Consider the following 25,258-nt stretch of genomic DNA (forward strand, 5'->3'; position numbering starts at 1 on the left):
AACAATTTCATATATATCATTAAAAATATTAGATATACCGACTAGATTTGAGTGATTTTCACTGGCCAAAACATAATTTGGAGCGTATGAAGTTAACGAAAGATTATAGTAACAGTTAGCATCATGCATACTGGATGCCTAAAATCCCCTTTTGCAATACCCATGCACAAAAATTTGACAAAACTGTTACATAATAATTAATAATAATACATTTTTATAGACAAAAGTATGTAATGGAGGATGCATGTTATTTGCTAACTACATTAACCTTGCAGCACCAGTGTAAAAATACAAAAGCAAAACACCAGGCATCATGTCTTGGCTGGCCAGCTACATTTTGGGGAAAATTTTGTGAAAACTTCATTTTAGGCTGAATGATGGCTTGAATTCAAATCTACAAAACAAACTCTCAAAGTATGAAGACCAATTCCAAGTAGTGGCATCAGTAAGTTTAGAATTAGGCTAGAGAACAGAGGAAGAGAAAGAAAGGGAGAGAGAAAGGCTGTGTAAGTGAAGGAGGATGCTGCTGTTGGGTGTGTAGGAGTGTGAATGGAGGAGCTCACTTACGGGAATGGAGCGGCTGAGGTAGCGGGCTGAAGGCCGGTTCAGACCGGCGGTGCCTTGATTCAGAGCTGATTCCTCAATGCCAAATCTGCCAGAGGTGGAGGACGCCCCTGCTGGGCTGCCGTGGTTGTGGTTCTGGTTGTAGTTGGTGTACGATGTTGTAGTTGGTGTACGACTTTTGCCTGGGCCGACCCCGTTGGCGTTAGAGCCATTGGAGCTGGAGTTATACTGATTGTTGTTGACCTCGTAGTGATAGTTGTGAGCAGCCAGAGCAGACGTGCTGCTCAAGGTTACACAGGGGGAAGAGGAGGAGGAGGAGGAGGAGAATGAGAAAGAGGAGGAGGACGAGGTCGAAGGCTGCTTTCCAGGGCTGTTACGGTCTCCGTCTGTCTCATACAAGTTGCCCAGAGAGGTCGCTAATCTGGAGTTTAGAGAAGAGCTGGGGGTGGAGGGTACACAAATACAGAGGGGTAGTAGGGGGGAGGATGGTGGACGCATCACTGCAACACAACCAACAGGTCTTTTTCATGCACATTTGTGGGTTTATCCCAGTTTGCTGGGGAAAATAGCTTCCAGTTAAACGAAAGGATGTTTCAAGACCTCCTTGAAGAATGTATTAACATTCAAATGTGGTTCAGCTGGTTTAAATATAATCTTCTACAGCAGTGGTTCGGTTCTGAAAGTGTGTTCACATTTTAGTTCTACCTGCTGCAGGTTTGTTAGCAAAAATCTGGACTGTCTAGGAGTCCTTGAGAATCGATTGAGAATAGAGCACCAGCAAAGTTGACTAATGGTATAAAGTTTTCCCCAATAATTAGTCATCTTTAAAGCAAGCCGCCTGTATGTCACATTAAGATTTTCACTAAAAGGCTTATGCTCATTAGGCCTAATGTGCTAGACAGATTCTTTGAATATAACTGCTACGCATGTTCGAATGTGGTTAACATGGTGGTCTTTTTTGTTTATCTTTAGTGATGAGCAAAATGTTTGCATGACTCACTAAAGAGGCTAACATAGCAGAGTGCAAGTGCATGTGCAAGGGGGGGGTGGTGCTCTTCACAGCCCCTTCCTCCTCTTGTGCTATTAGTGGCCACTTGTGTAATGTAGCCATGATGCACTTGCAAGTCCTGACTTGAAGTGATGTGCTGAACCATGACACACAGGGTTTATCTATTACAGAGGCTGTGATAGTTTAGTTCCAGCTTGCGTTTAACTGCAAGTTATTTTACCCAACAAACACATCGAACGCATGCACGAGTCTGCGTGAAAAAGACAATATACACCTGACAACCTATGCAACAAAAACAGGCCCATACAGACCACAGAAGCTTCTGTTTTTTTTCTGATGTCTACAGTGTGCGAGCAAATCTGCTTGTATGCGCTTTCCCAGCTTTAGCACCATGTTGGTCAATGTATGCTTTGTAAATGACAGATGACAGCTGATCAGATTGATTCATCAAAAAAAAAAAAAAATTAATTAATCTTGCCACAGCTGTCAGTTATGTACTCGGAACCAAAATAGAACAAATACACTCGTAACACGGATCTCAAGAGGCTGGTTTGTACAGAGAAAGGGGGGCAGAGAGAGGGAGAGAGAGGGAGTGTGCATGTGTAAGAGTGAAAGCAAAAACAGAGCGTGGTCCTGGCTTCAGCTCTCTCTCTATTAGATTGGCAGGAGGGAGTGAATCACCTACCGCATTAAGCGAACTGTCTCTATTGTACCTATTCTAAAGCGTGATATTAGAGCATGGGGTAGTCACAGAGAGGGAGAAAGACCACAAGAGGGCTGAAGGGAAAAAAACAAAACAAGAGAAAAAAGAGAAAAAGACAAAAGGGAAAGGAGTTAAAAAGAATTTAGAGTAAACAAGGAAGGAAGGATAGTCATTAACAAAGAGGCAGGAAACAAGAACGTGGCCAAAAATGACAGAAGGATGGAAGAGGGTGGGAGAGATAAGGGAATGGAAACGTGGGCCTAAAGCCCAAACAGGACAAGGGAACAGAATGGAGGAAGACTGAGGAGTTTGAAAGTAGAAGACGGCCATGGAGTGGCTCACCTTTTGAGTCTGGATGAGGAAGAGGAGTCCCGGCCGATTCTCTTGGCAGAGGCAGAGATGGAAGAAGAGGATGACACTTTGGAGGCTTTGAGGGGTGAAGTGGGACCCTGGGGGCTGGATCCCGCACTCAGTCTGCTGCGGAACACAGAGAAAACACCAGCTCTGTTGTAACTACTACAAAACAAAACTATTTTCTTCTGGTTTTCAGCTTTAACACCATTTTAAAACAGCTGCTCTTAAGATGTTGGGTACATTTCATAATGAATGAACCAACAGATATGCTTCAAACTACTTGCATATATAAAATATGATAAATATACATTGTTGTTTAAAAAGGCTGGAATCAATTGGTCATTAAAATGAAAAAGGCTGCAGATAAATGTGTGAAATGATCACATTACAATTCTAATTTGCACAGAGATGTAGAAGATACCAAACTGACAGGATAGCTGTAAAACACTAATAAAATTAACATCCACCATGCCTTGTATTTAAAACACAGTGATTAGATCTCATCATTTAATGCTCTCAAAACTTGAACTACTGAATATAACATCATGTAGCACCTTTTGGGATCTAGTGTGAATAAGAATATTCATAAGTAACTTAACAAGCGAGTCCAAACTTTTGAATGCTTGTAGATATAAAAGAAATATAGTCTTGTTACATTTACGGGTTACATTTAAGGTTAACAGGGTTTTTTCCTTCTCTTATAAAGTTTTCATTTCAAGATGCTAGGTTTGGTTACAGCAGTGAGCACATTTACATGCACTTAATCTGATAACTGCAGAAAATTAGCTTTTGACAGCAATTTGATCAACGCGTACATATGCACTCAAGTAATCAGATAACGGGAAAACTCTGGGTCTACATGAGTCAGACAGTAATCAGATTTCTGCTTTACAACCAGCCAAAAAACTCGCACCAGACGACGTGATGTAAATGTAATGTAAAACTCACCTCATGCTGCAACCACATTACCTAAGATGCAGTGGTGGACAGTAACTAAGTAAATGTAATTTGTTTCTGTACTTAAGTAGTTTTTTCATGTAGCTGTACTTTACTTAAGTATTTCCATTTTGGATTACTTTTTACTTTCACTCCACTACATTTCAAAGTCAAATATCAGACTTTTTCCTCCACTACATTATTCAAAATCTGTCGTTCCTTTTGTTTTTTGTGTGTGTAAAAACGTAACATGTCAAAACAAAAGAAGCGCAAAGCAAGAACACCAATCAGGGCCCAGCGGTCACTCTGTTCTGAGCTATTTTTGGTCTGTTGGTCATATCGACCCAGTGCAGCACACGGTTCAACATCAGTGCAGCAGCGTAAAAATGCATATGTCTACCTAAATTATGGAATTAACTCAACTTTGCGTAAATAGTCGTGACTGTATGAATTCAGAAAAAAGAAACATGCCAAACACTTTCATTTTATAGTAAATTAGTTACGGTTAGTTTATGTTTATGAACAGAGGCCTACAGATCAACATAGTAAAGGAAAACTTATTTGTGATCCTGAGTTTAAAGCCAGTTTTTATTTAACTTGTAACTAATTTACAAAGTGATCTTAAACTGAAACTTTGCTTGTGTGTAAAAAGTGATTTCAGAGCCACTCGGTTCTCCCTGATGGAAACTGTTTACCTTCAGTGTTTTGTGCTTCTGATCATTTTAATAGACGTCAGCGTCACTAATTAATGACGTTCTATTAAAAGACTGGTTTACCAAGAGAGACGCTGGAGGACTTTCACCTGAAATGAGTTCATGAAGCCAGTCTTGTTATAAAAATGATAACAGGACCAGATCAGAGCCAGAATTACTCTTTTAGTACTTTTACTTTATACTTAAGTACATTTGAAGGCAAATACTTTAGTACTTTTACTCAAGTGGAGGTCTAGAGTAAGGACTTCTACTTTACTGGAGGAATATTTTACCTTGGGTATCTCTACTTTAACTCAAGTACATGGTTTGTGTACTTCGTCCACCTCTGCTAAGATGATGAAGAATAGAAGACTAGAAGATGAATACTTAAATCCTTCATTTTGTCAAGCATGTATTTGGTTTCAGTGCTGCTCCAAAAGTGTTTTACTGTGTCTCGCACCTACGCTGCTTGCTACTACTTCCGGCGCCGGCGAGAGCGGCAGCCTGTTACAGCAGCTCCTGCTTACTTACGTGTTTTCCTACTTTTTCTCTCTCTGTTGTGAATTTCCCCGCTGTGGGACTAATAAAGGATCCTCTTATCTTATCTTATTTCCGGTACCGCTATCTGTTCTTGTGCATGCGCAGACTGAGAAATTCAGTTCTTTCAGAGTATACAATCACCCATATGTCCGGCTGGACACTGAAGGACGACCGACTGCCGAGCCCTCCTGCTACCCACTTCAGACCAGCTGCCCATGCCCCAGCTGCCACCACCTGCCTTGGACGAGCTGCCCACCCTACGCTGATGTTCTCATAGACTCCTAGTTATTCCTAATACCAATATTACTGCTATTAATATTAGTAATATAATCACTTGTAGGTAGTTTGACCAGAGGAGGATGGGTCCCCCTTGGTGAGCCTGGTTCCTCCCAAGGTTTCTTCCCGTTCTGAGGGAGTTTTGCCCACCGGGGGGGTTTCTGTACATTCTTACAGTCCTGTTGAAACTTAGTCTTTTCCGAAATTCTGTAAAGCTGCTTTGTGACAACATCCGTTGTAAAAAGCGCTATACAAATAAATTTGATTTGATGTGAGAAATCCGAAAGAAATCAGAGTAAGGAGCCCACATGCACTGAGAAATCTGATTATGGAGCTAAAATACAGCCTCTATCAGATTTCTAGACCTTACTCCGATCTTGGAAATCTGAGAACGCTGTTCACATGACCATTAGAATAATCAGGTAACTGCAGAAATTCAATTATGAGCGGATTATTGAGTGCAGGTAAACACACTCAGTGACAAAACACATATCTCCGGAAAGAGCCACAACTAAGACAGGGCTGCCCAATCAGCAGATTTTGCCTATGTGGATCCGTAACCACTGAAGTTTTTAACTCTATTCCAGCTCCCAAAACAGCTGAGCCAGGTGAACACTGGCTCTGGAACCGATTGACCCAGGTATGCCATAACTTAGAATACAAAAGCAGTATAGACTGAAAAAGTGAAAACCCAGAAAAGCATCCTCAAGAAAAGGATGCTAGAATGGCTTAAAAGGGGTCCCAGTGCTATTAGCTCCCAGTCTTCTACAAACTGACCCATTAGACAATGCAAACATGCTGTTTCAGCAGAACTACAAGAGACATCAAAGCAGATAATGCGCCTCATTCTGCACTACTATAAACAAAACAGCTAACTAAACATGCATGAAATGAGCTTAGTCCCGTTCTGGATTTTCCCCAGCAGCAGCAGCGTTGCGCGTCACATATCAAAAGACAAAACTTCTTATCAAAGTCTGAGAGTTTCCAATCTCACATCAATTAAACGGTGCCAAATGAACATCCTACAAAATAACAAATATACTATATTTGCCAGCTACACAAAACGTGCCTGAGAGCACTGGAGCCAGTGGGTTTGCCTACAACATGCTGAGAGGAACTGAAGTATGCATGGAATGGTTAAAACGATTACAAGATTCTTTCAAGAGGTCCTGATTTGGCAGGAGAGGGCTTCAAAAGAGCCAGAAATAACTGGGGAGTTCAGGGAAAGAACAGCAGCACTGGTAACAGGGTCAAATGCAGGGTCAAGGCTGCTTCTCTCTCCTACTCCTACTAAGGCCTGGGCAGCAACTCTCTACTGTAAAGCGCTGTGCTCTCTCTAATCCACTCACTTCAAGGAGAAAAAAAAGATAAATGGGGTTTAAACAAAAGAGCCTGACTGATTCATAACACTGATTTATCTATGGCTTCTCCATCATAGATTTATCTGCATTGATGGAAATTGAGCTGACAGAGCAAAGATAACTGTTGTATAAGAAATGTTATATAAGATTTCTAATGTTATATAAGAATTCAGGAACGTGAAGCTATTCTGAACAACCTACAAGCATCAGGAAAACTCAGTTTATTTACCTGTTATTTACCAGTTTTTGCGCTTTGCATTTTTTCTGCCAATAACTGATCAGATATATTTCAACGGAAACATATGATTAACAAAACTGGATTTTCATTTTAATTGGTGGGCAAGCAAGTTTAAAAGTGTGGTATGGTATAAAAATGGTTTTCTTTATAGTGGCAGCTGTACAGGATTGTTTGATATGAAGAAAGTTGCAGATGTGCTTCGTTTCATTTCACCCCGATTGCTTACTAGCAGCTCAACACCGAGTCAGAGCATTTTGCACACACACAGAGAGCCAACTGCACTCTCAGAAACAAAGTTAGTAAACTGTCACTTTGGCCTTCAAAGGCACATATAAGTATCTTTAGCCAGGGAAAATAATTGTACCAAAATCCACTGAATCCACTAAAACATTCGGTTATGAAAAGGTACAAATACAAACTTTTCACCTGGAAAAACTTAAGGTTCACAACTGGGCCTTAAAACCACTGCTGTACCTTTGAGGGTACCTTTTAATATTTCTATTATTTATTTACGTTTTGGACTTTTGCACAATTTAGTTGTTTCCAATTGCACCTGCTAATTAGGGCTCCCCCAATCATGTGATACTACCAACACTAGGACAACCAAGGCTAGGCTTCCTTCGAGACCTGTGAAGCGCCACCCCATCTTTCTGAACTGCCACAACACCACTGGACAGCCAAACGCGCTCGGAGGAAAGCGCAAACCGCCAAATCTGTTACATCAGCTAACAGACGTGATGGTGTGGGGTGGGGGGGGTGGGGGGTGTGGTTCATCCTACCCACCTAGAGAGAGCGAGGCCAATTGTTCTCTCTTGGACTCATCGAACTCACGATCTCCTGGTGACACAGCCAACGCTTAGACGGTTGTGCCACCCAGGAGCCCAGAACCTTTATTTCCAACACTGTGTGTGTCCTAGTTAATCTGATAACATCTTAAAACTCAAAACACTTCATTTTAATTAGGTTAAATCATTTCTGAGTTCCTTTCTACTTCAACTGTGGAACAGACAGAAATTGGTTAAGATATAAAATTGTTTATAAGCGGCACATTTTATAATTATTATTACATATTGTTTTGTGCTTACGTAAATAGAGTTGCTGTTTGGGGTATTTAGATATTTGAAAACTGACAATTAAATCATTACTGGCCAATGTTATTACCACAGGTCTTAACTGCTTAAAATTAGTAGTAGATATCAAAACATTTGTATTGACTGGACTGATAGGCAATTAAACATTAAACAGATAGCCACAAAGTCCCAGCGTGCTCACATGTCTCTATCCACCCATCTCTCTATACCCCCTTCATTCCTCATTCATATAACTGCTCTTCATTCATAAATCCATCCTTTTGTCTATGGCTTCACAATACATTCTACAGGGCCCATTCATTTTCTCGCTCTCTTTTCTCTAATAAACAAGTTTGGTGTAGTATGAAAACATGGTTAAACCATACAATTCAATCCCCAGCACGTGTGGTCTATGAGGAGTCATGGACTGACTTTTGACCAAGGGCACAAATACATGGCAGCCAATCAGACAGAACAGAGGTGTGTGAACCTCAGGCAAAAATAAGATGCAGAATACGGACCCTTTAACCATTATTATAACAGTGGCATTTATCACAAAAGGATGCAACAAGCTGAGCATTCTGACCAATGTAAGATATTCTGTGGCTTTATGTTGATGACATTTTAGCAAGTCATATTAAGGTCATCTACTGCAAGAGACATAATATTTATATGTAAGAGCAGAAGTGTGATACGGCATTATGTCCACATTTCACAGACATACACTTTGTCCAGTCTTTTCTCAACCCTCTCCCCTTTTTACTTCCTCTAACTTCCACTCCCTCACTCTCTCTCTCTCTCTCTCTCTCTCTCTCTCTGTGTACTCAAAAGAGTGGGAGGGCTGAGAGCTCTCTTCTCTCGCCACTCTTTGTGGAAAATTAATTAAGGGCCCAACCCTCATTCAAAAGAGGACGCTGTATTTGCATCAGAACTCAAAGTGCTAAAAAGCAGCCCGTCTGCATCATCACTAGCATCATATGTATCTGCATGCGATTGTTCTGCTTTCAGAGCGGGCGCTTTCAGAGTTTTATGCTGTGTTTCTTGAATTCAAGGGGCACAATAAGGACACTGTGCTGCATAATGTGTGTCTAAAAAGGGAAAGAGGATGCAGACAAGTACCTTTAAGGTGATATTTGTTTGCCCACACTGCGGAGAACACTGGCCTGAGCCAAAAAACGGTCCTGTTTATACCAGGACGCAGACTGCATTGTTACTTTTTTCAAGGCAAATATAGATTTAAATTGAGTTTGATAAAAAAATAAAATGGAAAAAAAAAACCTGTACTTATCTTGCATAACAAACAGTAGTGTCAGTCATCTTGAAGTCTGAATGTGTTCATACTTTTGTCCATTTTTATACATACACTAATCATACAGTGTCAAATAGTATTCCAAAAGTTTGTCTCCTGCTATTAGGGGCTCCACGTTGGCTGGCTACTCTACAACACAATGGACACGCTGCATCGCCTCACGCAGTGTCCAAAAATTTTAAACCATTGTTTTTAATGGAGGTGCACACACCGACGTGTGCCAGCGCACCGTCATTCTGAGCACTGTTCATCGTCTCAGCATGTCACAGCGTGCTAGATAGCATTTTGCCATCAGTACATTAAATTAAAGCCATGTTAAGACCACAGAAAGCCAAAGTAAATCACATGGCTAGTAATTTACACAAAGAAAGGAAGGCAGTCTTTCAGATAAACAAGTTACCTCAGCTAACATTGCTATTCCAGCCTTTTTCAGCTCAAAAACAGTTTGTGAAAAGGTGGTTAACTGATACCAAGTGTGATGGGTGATGCTGAGTGCTTTATTTCGTTCAAGTTGTACACGTAGAGTGTAAAAATAAAGCACCAAGCTACAAAAAAATTGGAGGTCCTCATCCACACGCAGCGTGTACCCCGAATCTGTATCTGAACATCCAACAGACAGCATAACATTCATAGGGTCCAACAGGTTAATTCAGCAAACCTGCATTTCGCCCCTTGCACGTAAACAAGTCTAATTCAGGTTACTCCACCTGAATGTGGTTTGAGAGGATGCTGAATGTGGCAAGTGCGAGACGAATTAGGCATGCAGTTTGTACGATGATAATTGGCAGGGTAAAAGCTTCCTTTTAGAGATGGCACAGACCCTTTACCAGATATCAGTGCCTGTCTTCTATTAGTCTGGTTTCACTCTGATAACAGCCAAAAATGCTGGATCATATCAGTGATGTGATCCTGTAACAAGTCTCCCACACTATGTGATGTGGAGGTGTTAGATGTGTAGTTCTTCCTGTGGGGTAGCAGAATGACAGTAGTTTGAGCATGAATGCCTACTTTTAGATGCTCCTCTTACGTGAAGTGCCTTAATTAAAAACAGCTCATTTTAAAAGACAAATATATGGGATCAGCTTGAATATCAGTATTAGAAAAGAAAATGTACCATGCCATATCTAGTTCCTTCACTTGTTAATTACTACAGACTACATTTAGGGTAAAGAAAATGCTGCGTAAATGGGTTTTCACTGAACCATCGCTTTAAGTGTGTAACAGATTTAAAAAAAAAAGGAAGGAGATGAAGAGAAGGAAAGGGAAGAAGTGAAAGAGGACGAAGAAATATTGTGATTGAATAGGGAAAAACACCTGAAAGGCTGTGATGGGGACCTGGTGTGCATTTTCATGTCTTCAAGTCTGGAGAGTGAGAGAACATTGAAAAGCTATTAGACGAAACCGAAACAAACAACGTGTTTAAACCATCAAACGGAAATTCTCCTTACAGACAAATTACACGCTCAACATACAGCAGCAGCTGCAAACGTCTATGCTTTTACACACACGTCCTAAACAGAGTCCTGCTGTTTACCAAATTGCTTGTGTTGCCTAGATAAAGCCTTAACATTGAATCAGGAAAGAAAAATCAAAGCGATAAGAAAATCAAATGATCTGTGAAGGTCCACCTGTCCTAAAGGAACAAAGGCAACGTCTCTATGAGACAAGTGACACTGTGTTTCTATGCCAACCACAGCTCTGCCTGCAAATCACACAATACAACGTCCTGTACCTATGTAATTATTTTAGCTCACATCTCTTCTTAGAGAGGCTAAAAATGTACAACACTCGCCTGCGTTACTAAAAGATAATGGAAGTTGACTGACTTGCAAATGAATGGAGAGCAGGGTTTAAAAAGAAAAACAAAATAAAAAAAAGACAAACAAAACAGCAGAGCATTAGCTCTTTCATGCAAAGCTTCCATACATCATGTTATATGAGCTTATTTGACCTACATGTATACATTAAAGCATCTGACTCCTCTGCTCTTTTTTAACACTACAACTAACAGAATTTGTCTACAAATACAGATTTATAGTAGTGATATTCTCTGGGAAGGAGTACAGAAGAGCATCATATTCATAAGCCTTTTATGACGACTGACAACCTAAAAAACACAAAGGCTGCTTTTGTGCATTTTGATATTTCACCCGAGCAAGTGTTATAAATGACTGGCGCTTGTTGCAATAAGGTTTAAGCCCATAAACTCCAAACTTATTATTCAGTTATTCATCTTAAAGCTTGTGATAACAGTTTTCCCCAAAGAGTATAGTTCACTCCTTTTCTTCTGCCTTCTCTACCCAGCCAGAGAGCAAAGCTCTTGACTGTCTGACTGTAGGAGGCCCTTTACCTCCTCAACTCATAGGAAGGAAGGTCTTACCTCAGAGCCCCTGTGGTTGCTGATCTGGGCTGCCTCCGGCCCTTTAAGGCACGCAGTTTGTCTCCTTGAGTCATGCTGAGACCATTATCACCATAGTCATTATTCTGTTCGAAAAAAGTCACACATCACTTGCTGGAGCTGTGCAATAAAGCTCAAACAGAATACTGGGATTTATGCATGTTGAATTATTCACACCAGTAAAATCCCTTCACATTATCAGGAAACCCCCAAACATTCAGTCAATCCCCACAAATTACCCAGAATATCAAGGGAGACAAAGTTTAATAATGTTTTAAAAAATACATGAACTAATGATTTTTGGTGTCCGACAGACTCTAAGAGTGACTCATCGGATTCAAGTCATGATTATAATGCAAAGGAGCATGAAGCACTGAGCAAGTGCTAGAAAATGTAAACGAATTTAGACAGCATCAGTGTATCTACAGTCTGACTGATTTCCTGATTTCCCTCTTACTCCAAATAATAAGTGACCCATTACTTAATTACAGACCCAGAATCACTGGCCCTCCAAATGAGAGCCTGGCCCATGGATGAGCACTTAAATCTACTATCAGTAGCATGAAAGTATGTATATCTGTATTGTTTACTCAGTCAAAGGCCTGAAGCCTGTACGTAAGCGGTGCTGAATGGTGCAGATGGAATGGTGGGCGTTTGGGCTGTTAGAGAGGACTGACCTCCTCCACCCGGTCCAGGCTGCTGGCTTTGAGAATGCTGGTGCTGATGGTCATGTCACCCATGCTGGAGATGAGGTGAGGCACGCCCACACTGCGCTCTTCATACACGCGCACCTTCTGCTGCTGAGAGCGATACACTTCACCCTGAGCCCACAGACTCACCTGCTTCCTATGAACGACAAACACACAGAGAGAGAGAGAGAGAGAGAGAGAGAGAGAGAGAGAGAGAGAGAGAGAGAGAGAGAGAGAGAGAGAGAGAGAGAGAGAGAGAGAGAAATAAACACAGGAAGATATTAATAAAGAAAGGAAGTGAGATGAAATACAGGCAGTAAGAAAGAGGGAACAGATAGGCAGAAAGAAAGACAGACAAAGAAGAAAACAGACAGACATATAAATAAAGAAATAAATACTGAAAAAGTAAGAAAGACAAAATAACTGACAAAATTTAAACACACAAAAACTTTAGGAATAAAAATATCGTAATATTAAGCAAAAAGAAAGCAAGACAGACAAAGATGGATAGACACAAGAAATGAAAAGACAAAAGAAAAAATGAAAGCCAAAGAAAGTAAGAAGAAAAAAGGGCAATGCAAAGAAATAAAAGAAGACAGACAGACTGGATGGATGGATAGATCTGAACATTATGTGCTCATCTCTCTTCTCACGCTGCTGAGTCCTCAGGAGGAAAGTATGCTGTCAGATAACATTCTCCTCTCGGCTACAAGCGCATTCTGACTCCTCACAATCTGCAAGCCTTTGTTCCAGCCATGCTTCGCAACACTTCAGCAAGGGCAGGCCTGCTTTAACTCACCACTGACAGAATCGGAGTGTGACCTGGCCTGCATGGTCAACACAAGCACGCACAGTCTAATAAGTCAAGCTCAGCTGAACGAACCACACTGGATCAGGGCCCAGAGTGTATCAGGCATATGCATCTGAGGAAAATTCTGACCCCCAATAACAAACCCAGAACGTGTCTAGGATCTGACAGAGCTTCCTCCTCTCCCCTGCAGGGGAGTGTGTTCTCATTCACTTACATAAGAGTCTTTCCTGTAAATGGCAGCATTAACAGCCAAAACTCCACATTTTTTTTTAACAGGAGATAAAATATTACAACCCAAGAAAAAATGCTGAAGGGGAATTTTCAAGAGGTTTCTGAGCACAAACACCTCAAAGCTGCAGGAGAACAGTGGGAGTCTTTCAATGGTCCAGGGACTGTGGGTTATCTGGGTTATAATGGTTGGTACAATGTGTCAACAATATAGCATCACATAATGTGGAAATGAGTTCTTGATACTCAGCACATACTCTAAAAGTTCGTTTTGCCAAAAATATACTAGTGAAAGTCAACCTGAAATCAAAATGGACCTCGATTTTCCTGCTCAGTCATATTAAGCGAGATGAAAATCACCCCATCATCTCATACCATTTAAAAGATAAACTTGTTTTCCCAAGAGTTGCTGCACAATTTGAACAAATGTAATACATTAAGACCTCAGTGTAACAAAAAATAAATAAAATACTACGTTAACCGGCACAACTATGCACACACTATATCATGGCATATATTAAAAACGTATTTTATGCAAACAGATTGGTGGGGGGGGGGGGGTCTTTATTATTAGTTCTTCTGACATTTAGCCCTTGATCAGTGGTCAGATTGACTATTCTGGAAATATAATAAATACACAACATGTATTTCAACATGGCCTTTAGGCATTATCTGACAATCTAATTAGAGAGGTCCTGATTGTGTTTTTTGCCACCCAATCTATTCAAAATCATTTAATACTGAGTATCCGTCAAAACAGAGTCCGATCTACCACACAGGTTATCATCATAATATTGCTACACCATTAAGATAAGACTATTCCAATTAATAGTTCCAATTACAATTAATACTACGGCAAAATCTATTCATTTCAGTGTGAGGATAATGTGACAATCAGGACTGATGTGTTTTTCCCCCTACTTTTTCAAAAGGACCATTTTAGAATGTGTTTACCGGCTTACGATTAAATTCGCTTATAACAGTCACAATTCTAAGAAATTATTATGAGACAATAAGTCACTTTTATGAGATTCAAAAGATATTATTGTGAAAAACTTTCTTTTTATTATGACAACTTCTTCCCCCAAGTGGCGGAAACAGTCTTCCACAAACATTTCAGCCATCATCGGTTTTAAACTGGAAATGTTGCACGCAGCCATTAAAGCCTAATGTTTCCACAAAGAAGTACAACCAGCTGTAACTTGAGGGTGAAAAATATTGTGGAAGGGTTTTTACTTCATGGTTTTTGGGGTCTCTAGCAATGCGCTCACATTTACACAGCCATATTTACACAAACGACGGCCAATTAAAAAAAAAACAAAAAAAAAAACGAAACACTGGAGCTACAAATATTACATATTTTAAGTGTCCTCTTTACAACAGTTCAACACTGCAGATGTTGAAACCCCTTAATTATCTACTGAAAAACATGCCTCACAGCTGCAGGCTGTGGACAAAGAAGTAAACAACAACAAAAAAGAAAAGAAAAAAAAAAAAAAAGAACAAAGGGTCTGGACTGGTTCAAGCTTATTTTAGCCAATAACTGATCCATTAATATGTGCCTGGACATCCCTAATTTTCAAATCTAGTTTCAATATCTATTTTAAGACACAACATTTTTTAAAATCTGCAGGAACCCTGTTTCTCCACCTGCACAATGTTTCATATCTTCCCTCCCCCTCTAGCTTTCAAAAGAAACCTGTCAGCTAGCTCAGAGACAGATGCAGTGTTTCACTAAAACCCGTCATGCTACAGAAGGAAAATGAGTTATGATCCAACTTGAGTATACAGTCGTTTAGTGTGAATGAAGTACTGTAGATAACTGATACACTCAACAAAGAATGACATATCACCCCTAATAGGAAACAACTAATTCTACTCACTCTTCTAGGAAGTGTTGCTGTGGGCCGATAACGGAGCCGGGTCTGGAGATACGGATCCACGCTATGGCTTCAGCCGCAGTGAACCGGTAGTGCTTCATCAGGTAGCAGCCAATCAGAGTGCCTGTCCTGCCCAAACCCGCTGCACACAGCACAGAACCGCATGGTTGAAATGGTTGGTTATGGGAAAAATCTAACTCAAAGAGGCAAAAGCCCAAAACAAACATAAGTTGTGCGATTGCGATATGCCTCAAGTGTCAATGTGTGTGTAGATTAGAAGTGTTGAGAGCAGTGCTTCTGCTGGGTAATCTAGGCGTCACTTGGTGCATTCCAGAATGACTTCCAGAAAAAATGAGTGAGAAATAATTCACACAAGTTATGGGATATTTACTGTAGCTTCTAAAGGTTAAGAATGCTGAAAATTCTGGTAAAAGGTTACCAAGGTCAATGTTGAGCAAAAAAAAAAAAAACCCATTGTGGCCTACACAGCAAATTTTGTTGCTTTTCGTTAAACAAGCTAGCTGCTGCTGCTTTATTCCATCTGAATGCCCATTATCTATTCAGGAAATGTATATTAATCACAATTTATTGCAGTTATTTTTATTGGCAAAAAGGTTCATCACCCTCAAGCAAGCATATAAACTGTTGAGAATTGTATTTGACACTGGGACTTAGATCCTTTTTATTCACTGTGGGGAAAACATGCATACAAACACAAAAAAAAAAACAGATGGAAGATAAAAGCTAAAAATAACAATAGACCTTTAAGGGTAAAAGCAGAATGTCTTAACTGGACACAATCACAAGTGCTTGGTCAGTTGTATTTGAATTCTGAGCCAACACTGCCACCAACTGGACAAAACTGTCATTCATCAGGGGAAAAAAAGCAGCTGGAGGTCAGAGAAAGAGTGGAACGCACCTTTGCAGTGGACGGCCACGGCACCGTCGGTGCTCTCGCAGATATGCAGGAAGCGGCGGGTGATGACATCACTTGGCGTGCTGCCGTCCACGAAGAACAGGTCGTAATGGTCGAAGCCGGCATCTGTGAAGCGCTTGGCATCATAGATCTTCTTATTCAGGCGGATGATGGTGGTGACGTTGTGCTTGCGAAAGTAAGGGAAATAAGCCTCAGGTGCGTGAAGAGGATAACCTGGAATAAAACAGAACCATTCGTCTCTGTGAGCAGGAAAAATCTCTCTAAATTTAGCTCTGAGTTTACCTGGCGTAAGAGTTTTTTAGAGGACATCTCATGGGTACAGAACTTAAGTTGGAACTTTGCTGGTTCTACTGTTTAGCTTATGGGGGTTATATTATACAGAGCTATTCTGAGGTGCCAGTTTAATGTGTACATCTCCATTGTTTTTTAATCCCTATTAGATCAGAAACTTAAAAGACGCCCATCTCTCGCCTCCAGATGGAGAACACAGTTTATAAAACGGTGAGCTTTGTGTGGCTTGATATTTGAGTGTCCAATTTAGGATTTAGGGCCGTTAATGCTGTCTTTTGAGAAAAAAAAAATACATATACACCTGTTATCTTCTTGAAAAATAGTGTATTTAAAAATGTAATAATGTTAATAACAAACAAAATAGAGGAAAATTGTATTTCTGAGCCAAGTGTACATGGTGTTTTATAAAACCCAGCATTGCTGTTATGACGTTTGTAACTGTGCCCTGTCATTGTCCCTGCTCTGAGAAAGGTCCACCACCCAAATGGTCAGCGATGGTTCCTTTCCATTGACAGGGCGCCCCAAGTCAAATACGTTTGTTCATTTTTTTTTTGTAAGTTATATAATAAGATAATATAATAATTATCTTAAGTTAACATGCTTCTGCACAATTTTGGTGCACAATTTACAGTTTATTTGCTGAATTTTACATATCGTGGCCTGTGCAAAAGTTACGGCACACTACACTTCACGTTCCATTCTTTCCCCAAACAAACAGAAATGAAAATAAAAAGAAACTGTGCAGTAAAACGTGTTGTACTTCGAGTTTGTTCCCTGTAGAGGATGAGTTAACTTATTTTCAACTAGAACAACAAAACACTTAATTTGACCTGAGGTTTTCAAAAGTTTGCACAGAACTGTATGATGCTGGATAACAACACACAGGCTTCTCTCAATACCTGTAAACCTTCAAAGTGCCTCTATATGGTAGGTGTTACTGACAAATAACCAGTGAATATAACCAGTTCACCCTAAACTGACAACTCTATTCTTGCACCCACAGCTCCATCTAGTGGTAAGCACAACACAAGACCCATAAACAGGAAATCCAGTTTTTTGTTCATGTTGCACCACGAAAACAAAGACAAATGTTACAACATATTTGTTCTCTTAGGTACTGTTGTGCACATAAAGGCAAGGAACACAGTGAACAGGTGGAGCTGTAGTTGTGGAAACGTGCGGCTCACCGTTTTCTACTTTGCTCTTTGGGTGCGGCCCGCTGAATGCCAGGAACTTGCCGGGGACAATCCAGTTAAAGTCTCCATTCTCCACACGCTAAAGAGGGGACAAAGAGAGAAAGAGTGAGAGATGCAGGTGTTAGAATGTTACGAAAGGTGCTCAAGGAACGAAATGTGCTTCCATGCTGGGTTGCACAAGGCTGGCAAAGCCTTTTATGAAAGGGGCAGTGGTAAAAGCAGGTAGGGCACAGCAGGTAAAGGAGAAACGAGGTGGCACATCTTACATAAGCTGATGGCAAAACCACCAGGCAGAAAATAATGCACTCGACATCACCATAATAACTCGGAGAGCCACATCAGACTGGCAATCAGATGAGCAAGTTAGGTGTGTACAAAAGGTTTTGCTTTCAGAAGAGATAAACCTGATGCATGTTTCTGATTAAACTGCTTACAGCCAAGCTTCTCGTTGGGTTAAAGCTTCATATCAGAGCACTGGAGTGGACGTGGTTATGTAAGGGGTTTGGGAGCTGCTGAACGGGTTTTCTGGGCGCCCTGCTGTTCATCTGATTAGTGAACAAGTGTCCAACTATATCCAGTTCTAGACCCAACATCTCTAGATGTGGTTTTAGGCCTGGGCCCTTGAATATCACTGAATGCAAAAGCGCTTACAGAAGTGCTGTAGACAGTGCTAGGCCTGCAGTTTCAGAGCACCGCTGTGATTTTAGGTTCATGTTCTTTAATGTCATGGAAAAAGAGCAGCAGCTCAAGGTCTACAATTTCTGTCTGTGTGTGTGTGTGTGTGTGTGTGTGTGTGTGTGTGTGTATGTGTGTGTGTGTGTGTGTGTGTGTGTGTGTGTGTGTGTGATATATATATATTTTTTTGTTTGTTTTTGGTTCGGTTTACGTTTGTGCCCCCTAACGCCAAGGTGAGCTACAGCACTTATGACAATAAGTTTTTAAACAATTAATTCAAAACCTGCCATTTGTTTATCATTAACGTACAAGTAAATAAAACATCTAGCATTAACAATCATGTACTTTTCAACTAGATTACCATGGCACAGAATCTAGGCACTGAACTTTACACAGAGGACCAAATAAAACAATTAAAATGGATATTTTCACTTCACCTTTATATTATACAGCGTTACTTCAACTAATATGGATATTTCATGATGGCTTATCTTCAATGTGTAGAAATGGCTCTTTGTGCAGAAGTGTTTTCTCTGCAGAGAACGTTAAAAAAAAATTCAAGGCGCCCAAACTTTTGCATATAGCATGGTTGGAGCATGCGGCCGATGGTTGGTGGTTATAACTGGAAGCAATGTTCACTATGGAAATCACATGATTTTCATGTTCACACAATGGAAATGCTACAGAGTTACGGAAAGTAATAAAGACATTCTGATGAAGCTTATTTAGTCCTACAACAACATGCACTGCTTGTTTTTTTAATCAATTAATTACTAATAACTAGCTAGAATAATGTGATTAATCATGATTATTTGAATCGTTTGGCAGCCCTAAAGCCTACACATTCCAAAAAGCTAAAATACCGGAAACATTTCCCAAAGGAAAAAATGTTCGATTGTCTCAGAAATACAAAATCAGATCTCAACGTTGTATCAACGCTGTATAAAAGTATTACCGGTTTTCTAATTCTCTCTCATACCCCACCCAATGAAATAATTAACATTAATATAAGAAGCTCTGCTGAGGAACTGAGAAAAGCCTGATCATCTTCTAGACTGACAGACTGTGGAATGATGACACACAAAATAGAGCTATGAGAAAACGATACGGTCTTGAACTTTTCTTATGTAAATATTACCTAGATAGGACTGTGGTGAGACCAGTCGTGCATGAGATAATGTACTGAATACAGAGAGAAAATCTGAGGGTTGTTTCTCAGGAACTGAAACTGTCTCAAAAGTCTCACACGGATTTAAAAAAAGAACTCAATGATCTTAAGACATGAGCTTTTGTTTTGTTCAGTTCTATCTTTTGGGTTTAATACGTCATCCTAGACAATATGAATTGATTTCATCTTTTTCTTTCTGAAACATTCATGAAAGGAACATCACGATTTCAGATCCATATTACACCTCATAGTGTTAGAGGACACGAGCTTAAAACCACAGCATGACCTGAAACCACAGCACACAAACTGCAGACTTGGAGCTGCAGTGCAGCAGATGGACGTCTGAACGTGTGAAAACGTGAGCATTTCAAAATGAACAGTTACCTCATAGTGCTCGTACTCAGTCACATCAAACGTGTCGAAGTTCAAGAAGCCGTGCTGCAGGGCCTAAAACACACAACATAAAAACATTTTCCAAATATCACACGTCTATCATGTAAGAATATGGACATATCCGGATTGACAGGAGGAAAAAAAGCACAATTAGTGTTAAAAGCTGTGTATTTCTGTATCACGCCCACACTTGAGAACTCTCCCAAAGCTCGAGTTACACAGAAACAACTCGTGTCCAAAATAATGACAGCTGTAAATGAAAATAAGTTAACACTTCTTCTACAGTCAACAAACGTATATTAATTTAGTTCACAATTTCTATTGATCTATTCTATACAAAGTTTAACACACTGGACTGAATCTAAAATGTGCCACAACCTTTGCTCAGGCCATATTTTACACTTTTTCTTGTAAAATGTTCAATTTAGCAAAAAACAAAAAAAAAAATGTGCATGTTTTAACTTATTTTAACTTAGAAAATCAACAAAACATGTAATTTAATCAGGGGTGCACAAACCTTGGCATACAACTGTATATGGACTATTGTACTAAATTAGTTCAAAGCGTGGCTCCATAGTAAAAGTTTTTCCCCAACGTTTTGACATGTTTTTGGATTACTTTTAGTTTAAAGATCTAAATTTATCATGAGTTTTTTTTTTGTTTTTTTTTTAAAGGCTGGGCCTTATTTTAGCCACACCACTGCATTTTATTGCATTTTATAGCAGGAAGTGAGACTGTATCCCTGTCCCTCATGGCCACATGGTGAGCAGTTGGGTCCCATTGTTTAAGTAAATGTATCAAGAAATCTGAAAATCAGCGTGCAACGTTTAGAACCATCACAACCGAAAAACATTGGTGTTTTAATGAAAAATATTACTTTTTTTTTTTAAATATTACTAACTGTTCAAAAGTGTGTTTGCTAGTCGTGTTTGAGTTCTGCTCAAAATGGTCACTAGAGCTAAATGGTCACTACTGAAATATTTGGTAAAGTTTTGTTGTTTATTTTATAAAAACTAGTTATTGAACACTCCATTTTGTTACTGCCAAAAACACACATAATTAAGGTTTAGAGTCACTCAAAGCAAGAAGGATTTTAGTCTAAAGCCCATTCGAGTTAAAAATCCAAAATACATTTTGAACTCTGACTTCGAACCAGTTCAGCAGAACGATCCCTATACATACATATCTGAGTACTACAAGCTTCTAATTATAACTCAAATCTCAATGGTGCTTCACAATCATTATAGCACATGATTAAAGTGCAGAGCCCTCAGTTAACTTGATGTTCTGCCACTTTCCCACCTACTTTTCTCCAGGGTATAATTTTCTACTAGGCCTCTGAGTAAGCGTACTTGTGAGAAAACACTAACGCGCAGCATAAACGCAACTTCCTCGTTATCACTGAAATCACTATTGCAGCCACAGTACACATGCAACCTAACACAAAATCAGATCAGCAGGGTGTGTGCTTCAAACCGTATGACCACACCTCCACTTTCGTTATAACTACAGGCTAGACATGGCCAAAGTACACATTCTACACTGCAACAAGGCAGCTGGCAACTGAGTGAACAGGGCGGCACAGAGGGACACAATTTACGCAGTATAAGAGCGAAAGAATTAAGAATAATTTGCACACTACAAGCTACGGTCATGTGCAAAATTTTGGGCAACTTCAAAGTTCTAAGTGAAAGTAAGTTCATACACTCATACATCTTATTCATACACCAGGGAACAAGCGTAAATATGGAATTTTCTGTAAATTTTTAGAGCATAATTTTCTTTATTTGCTGAGTTTAACAATATTAGTGGGGAAAAAAACAGAACATAAAATAATCCTCCACTGCATTTGCTCTCACACCCAGAAGCACAAGCAGACACACTTACAAACACAGTGACAGCATTTGAGTTGAAGGTCCAATAGGAGAATATCATGAAAGAGTAGTTCAATAAAAGTTGCAGTCTTAGTACATTGGCATCTTTCATCTGGCCACAAAACTGTAATTAGCACAGTAATAAAGGCCGGAACTGCAATGGTCACACAAACTTTACCGTTTAACACTTTGGTGTCTGCAGCTTCTTAGCTTTGCTGGACTGTATGAGAGCTGAGACACTGATTGTGCTTTCCGAGAGACATTAAGCAGTTTTGTCTGATGCTTTCTAAAACAAGCAATGCAACTTAAGCGGCTTTGTACGCAGACATGATATGTGCTTGCACATCGAGCGCGTTCAACCAGTGCAGCTCAACAGCTGCGCTTCTAGAACAACCTCATGTATTATGTACAACTAATTATTTATGCAGGAAATCACATCACCTGACAAAAAATAAGTTAAAAAGTTATCTGGGATCTATTACTGTGGTAACTTGTTTAACTTGGACTTGGAGCCCTCTCGTCAGCCCCCTTCTCAGAGAGGATGAATCTGATTATTGCGATCGTGCTGAAAAGCAATTCAAAAGAGAGCTCGCTCAAAACTTCGCAAAGGAGGTGTCTTCCAAGGGCGCGAGTGAATAACCTACTACTGTCATCACATCTTCATCAGTACAACGCTGATTTTGCATTTGAGACATAAACACTGAACCAGACCTTCTTTTTGTGACGTTATATGTAAAAGATGTATCACGTGGTGTGAAAAATCTGACCTGACATCACTTTTAAACAATTTTTAGGTTCAATGGGCGACTCAGGCAACAATAATAATAATAATAATGAAAAAAAAAAAATCATAGCGTAGCTTCAAGACTGATCAGTCAAAAAGTTATTTAAAGTTATTTAAAGTTAAAAATATAAAGATATATGATAATGAACTGACTTAACATACCAGGGGGTCTCAAAGTCAGCCCTGGAGACCCCATGTTCTACACACTTTTATATTTTCTCCACTTTAATAAACACAAGAACATGCACAGCATACGGTTGGCAGAACTGCGAACTGAACTATACACTGGTTATTGTTTATAATTAATCTCTTTCATGACGCATGCAGATGTTCAGTTTCCCTATGACAATCATAAATGCATATTGTGAGCTAATTTATCACAGCAATAACATCATATTCCCCACCCATAGGGCAGATTTCAGCATTTACATGCATTTACATTTGCATTACATGCTCTGTGGTAATCGGGGGAAAGGGGTCAAACACCTCAGAGCTGCAGAGAGATCCCTTCGGCTGCTGGTGGATGACTCATGGGTTAAGTGAGGCTAGCAGGCTAATGTCATCGATTAGTGTGGAGACTGCAGACAGGGATGAATGGGCACAGAGGACGTGCTCTTAAAGGGACAGCTCGGCTAAAAATGCCAAGACGGCCAATAAGCAAAAAACATGCAGGCAAAAAAAAACACACAAGCCCACACTTGTTCACACAGCAGGTGGCAATGTATGGCTCCTTTAATCCTCTCTGTTTTAACAGCTGTCTATGTATCAGGTACTGAAATATACACCCCCCTCCCCCCACCCGCCAGGCTGTACTGGTTATGTAATCGTTCTATGGTCCTGGGCAACTCTAATGGTCTTGGCCCCGCTGTTCTCCTCGCTCCAGTGGTAATTGGACTAAGAGCTTACAGAGAGAGGCCACTAGTGCAGTATGAATGATAGAGGGGCTTTTCTTAATTACAGCACACATGCTGTAAATGCCAGTCTGCTACTACTGCTCCAGTCATCTCAAGCCAATGCTCAGACTCAGCCTGAAGCACTGCTCAGGAGGGCCAGCACGACCTTTTCTAATGTCCATCACTCAGCCCTGGAGAATTTGGACAGAGAAATACAAAATTACAATCCTCAGGTAATCGTGAGGAGGGTGGGGGGGGGGGCGCAGAAGATGCTGGCTCAGAATTTGGCCTAAGAATTTGTCCAGGACATCAGCCAAGACATGTTTGGAGTCCAAAATTTCCTGTTTAAGTTCTGCACTGGAGCTACAAGGCTAATGTAATCAGGCCCATACATAGACATTTTGAGAGGCAGGGGCTTGATGGGGGTGGTGGGCGGAGAAGAGGCTGAACATGGACAGCAATTTTCAGAGGAAAGCAAGTCTAGTGATAAAGGGGAACGCCACCAATTTGGCAAAAAGTACATAATAACTCAATGGTTTAGATGTAAACAAAACCACTAAACCAATAAATAATAAATAATTTTGCAAAATTGGGGGAGTTCCCCTTTAAGAGTTTTCCAAGGCATACAAAAGCACTCTTTACATTCAAACACAACAGGTCAGAATCACAGAGATGTACTTTTCACAGGCAGTTGGTGCTGCACCAGAGGGGGCACCTGAGAGCTAAAGCTAAAGCTTGAGGAATCTGAGACCACCCCTATCCTGTGATGAAGCTGAGCCTCTCCTTGCTGAACTAGATCTTGAAGAATGTCCCTACAAGGCATAATTACACTACATGCTGAACAAAAAGGCATTTATATGGTCTGAGGGCAAAAGGAAAGCAGCTCAACCCCCCCAGGGTCCCTCTGTGCACATTCAGACATACTGTTATCTATAAAATGGACAAATGGATGTTGCATAGCGTAACAGTAGTAGCAGTCATGTCAAAGCCTTGAGTTTGTCCATACTTTGGCCCATTGACAGATAACAGCATGTCAAAGTGCAAAAAGCCATGTAAGAAACTCCACCTGAGGCTATTTAAAGAAATGGTTGCAAAAATGCTACTAAAAATCTCCAAAATCACTACAAGTCATTACAACAATCATTTCTGTAAATGATTAAATCCAGGCAGCCTCCAGCCTGTTGTCTAAAACTTCACTTCAGCGGTGAAGTTCTGTTCATTTTCAAAGCTCACTTTCAAGTCTGTGTGACGTTAATGCAGACCTGGATGCTGGTCTTCTAGGGTTGAGTGGGTTGAGAGAAATTTTAGGGATGTATTTACAGAAAAGATTTGGGTGACAGTCACGGTCAGTCACATGACTCCAGTTAGAAGCAAAATTTGTACGCCAATCAAGTTTTAGCTCATCATCAACATGTGGGATAAATGAAAAATTGGCATAAATGTGATGTTTAGCCAAACTACTGCTTTAAATAATCTCAAATAGGCTTAAACTCAAATGCCACAGTATAGACAAAAATTCAGGCTTCACAGTGGTGGCTATTACTGGGTAGCTTTGCGACAAAAAAAGAGCTAAATTTGAACACCTGGCAAACAGACTTGCCTATGTGGTTTCCAAATCTGCATGACGTATTATTCCCTATTAAAATGGGCCACATCATGGACAAAATTCAGCTTCATAGTGGTGGCTATTACTGTTTAGCTTTGCAACATACACTTTTAAAGATAACAGCATGTCATGCAGTGTCAGAAACCACATAAGTCTATATTCTTTAAAAATGCATTTAGCTTGACACTAACTGGTGGGGTATTTGGGTTTAAGGGAAACTGATTTTAACCAAACTATTCAAGGGTCAACACACATCAGCACTGAAAGGTGAGACGTATTCCGCAGTATTGCAAGTCCATTTCTCAGCCTACATTTTCAACCTTTCAAAACTGCTGTGAGGGACCATTAACAATCATAAGAAAAGCTTCAAATCTGGCAGTACT

At 40.1% G+C, this 25,258-nt stretch overlaps 1 protein-coding gene across 7 annotated transcripts in view; it reads right to left on the bottom strand.

The window, feature by feature from the left end:
• Nucleotides 1–25,258, bottom strand: part of cdc14ab (cell division cycle 14Ab) — a 72,497-nt gene that overhangs the window by 10,287 nt on the left and 36,952 nt on the right. For 2 of the 7 annotated variants that reach the window (XM_017701268.2, XM_037545342.1), the window contains 9 exons: nt 19,710–19,772; nt 17,474–17,561; nt 15,978–16,208; nt 15,062–15,200; nt 12,128–12,296; nt 11,433–11,536; nt 10,367–10,414; nt 2,619–2,753; nt 568–1,003 (listed from right to left, as the gene is read on the bottom strand). In XM_017701268.2, coding sequence (XP_017556757.2) covers nt 568–1,003; nt 2,619–2,753; nt 10,367–10,414; nt 11,433–11,536; nt 12,128–12,296; nt 15,062–15,200; nt 15,978–16,208; nt 17,474–17,561; nt 19,710–19,772 — 1,413 coding nt within the window. Of the gene's footprint in view, nt 1–567; nt 2,351–2,618; nt 2,754–10,366; nt 10,415–11,432; nt 11,537–12,127; nt 12,297–15,061; nt 15,201–15,977; nt 16,209–17,473; nt 17,562–19,709; nt 19,773–25,258 lie in introns of those variants that run through there. The other 5 variants (XM_037545340.1, XM_037545344.1, XM_017701273.2 and 2 more) reach the window with 5 other exon arrangements.

The sequence above is a fragment of the Pygocentrus nattereri genome, chromosome 15, assembly GCF_015220715.1.
Source record: "Pygocentrus nattereri isolate fPygNat1 chromosome 15, fPygNat1.pri, whole genome shotgun sequence".
Lineage (NCBI taxonomy): Eukaryota > Metazoa > Chordata > Actinopteri > Characiformes > Serrasalmidae > Pygocentrus > Pygocentrus nattereri.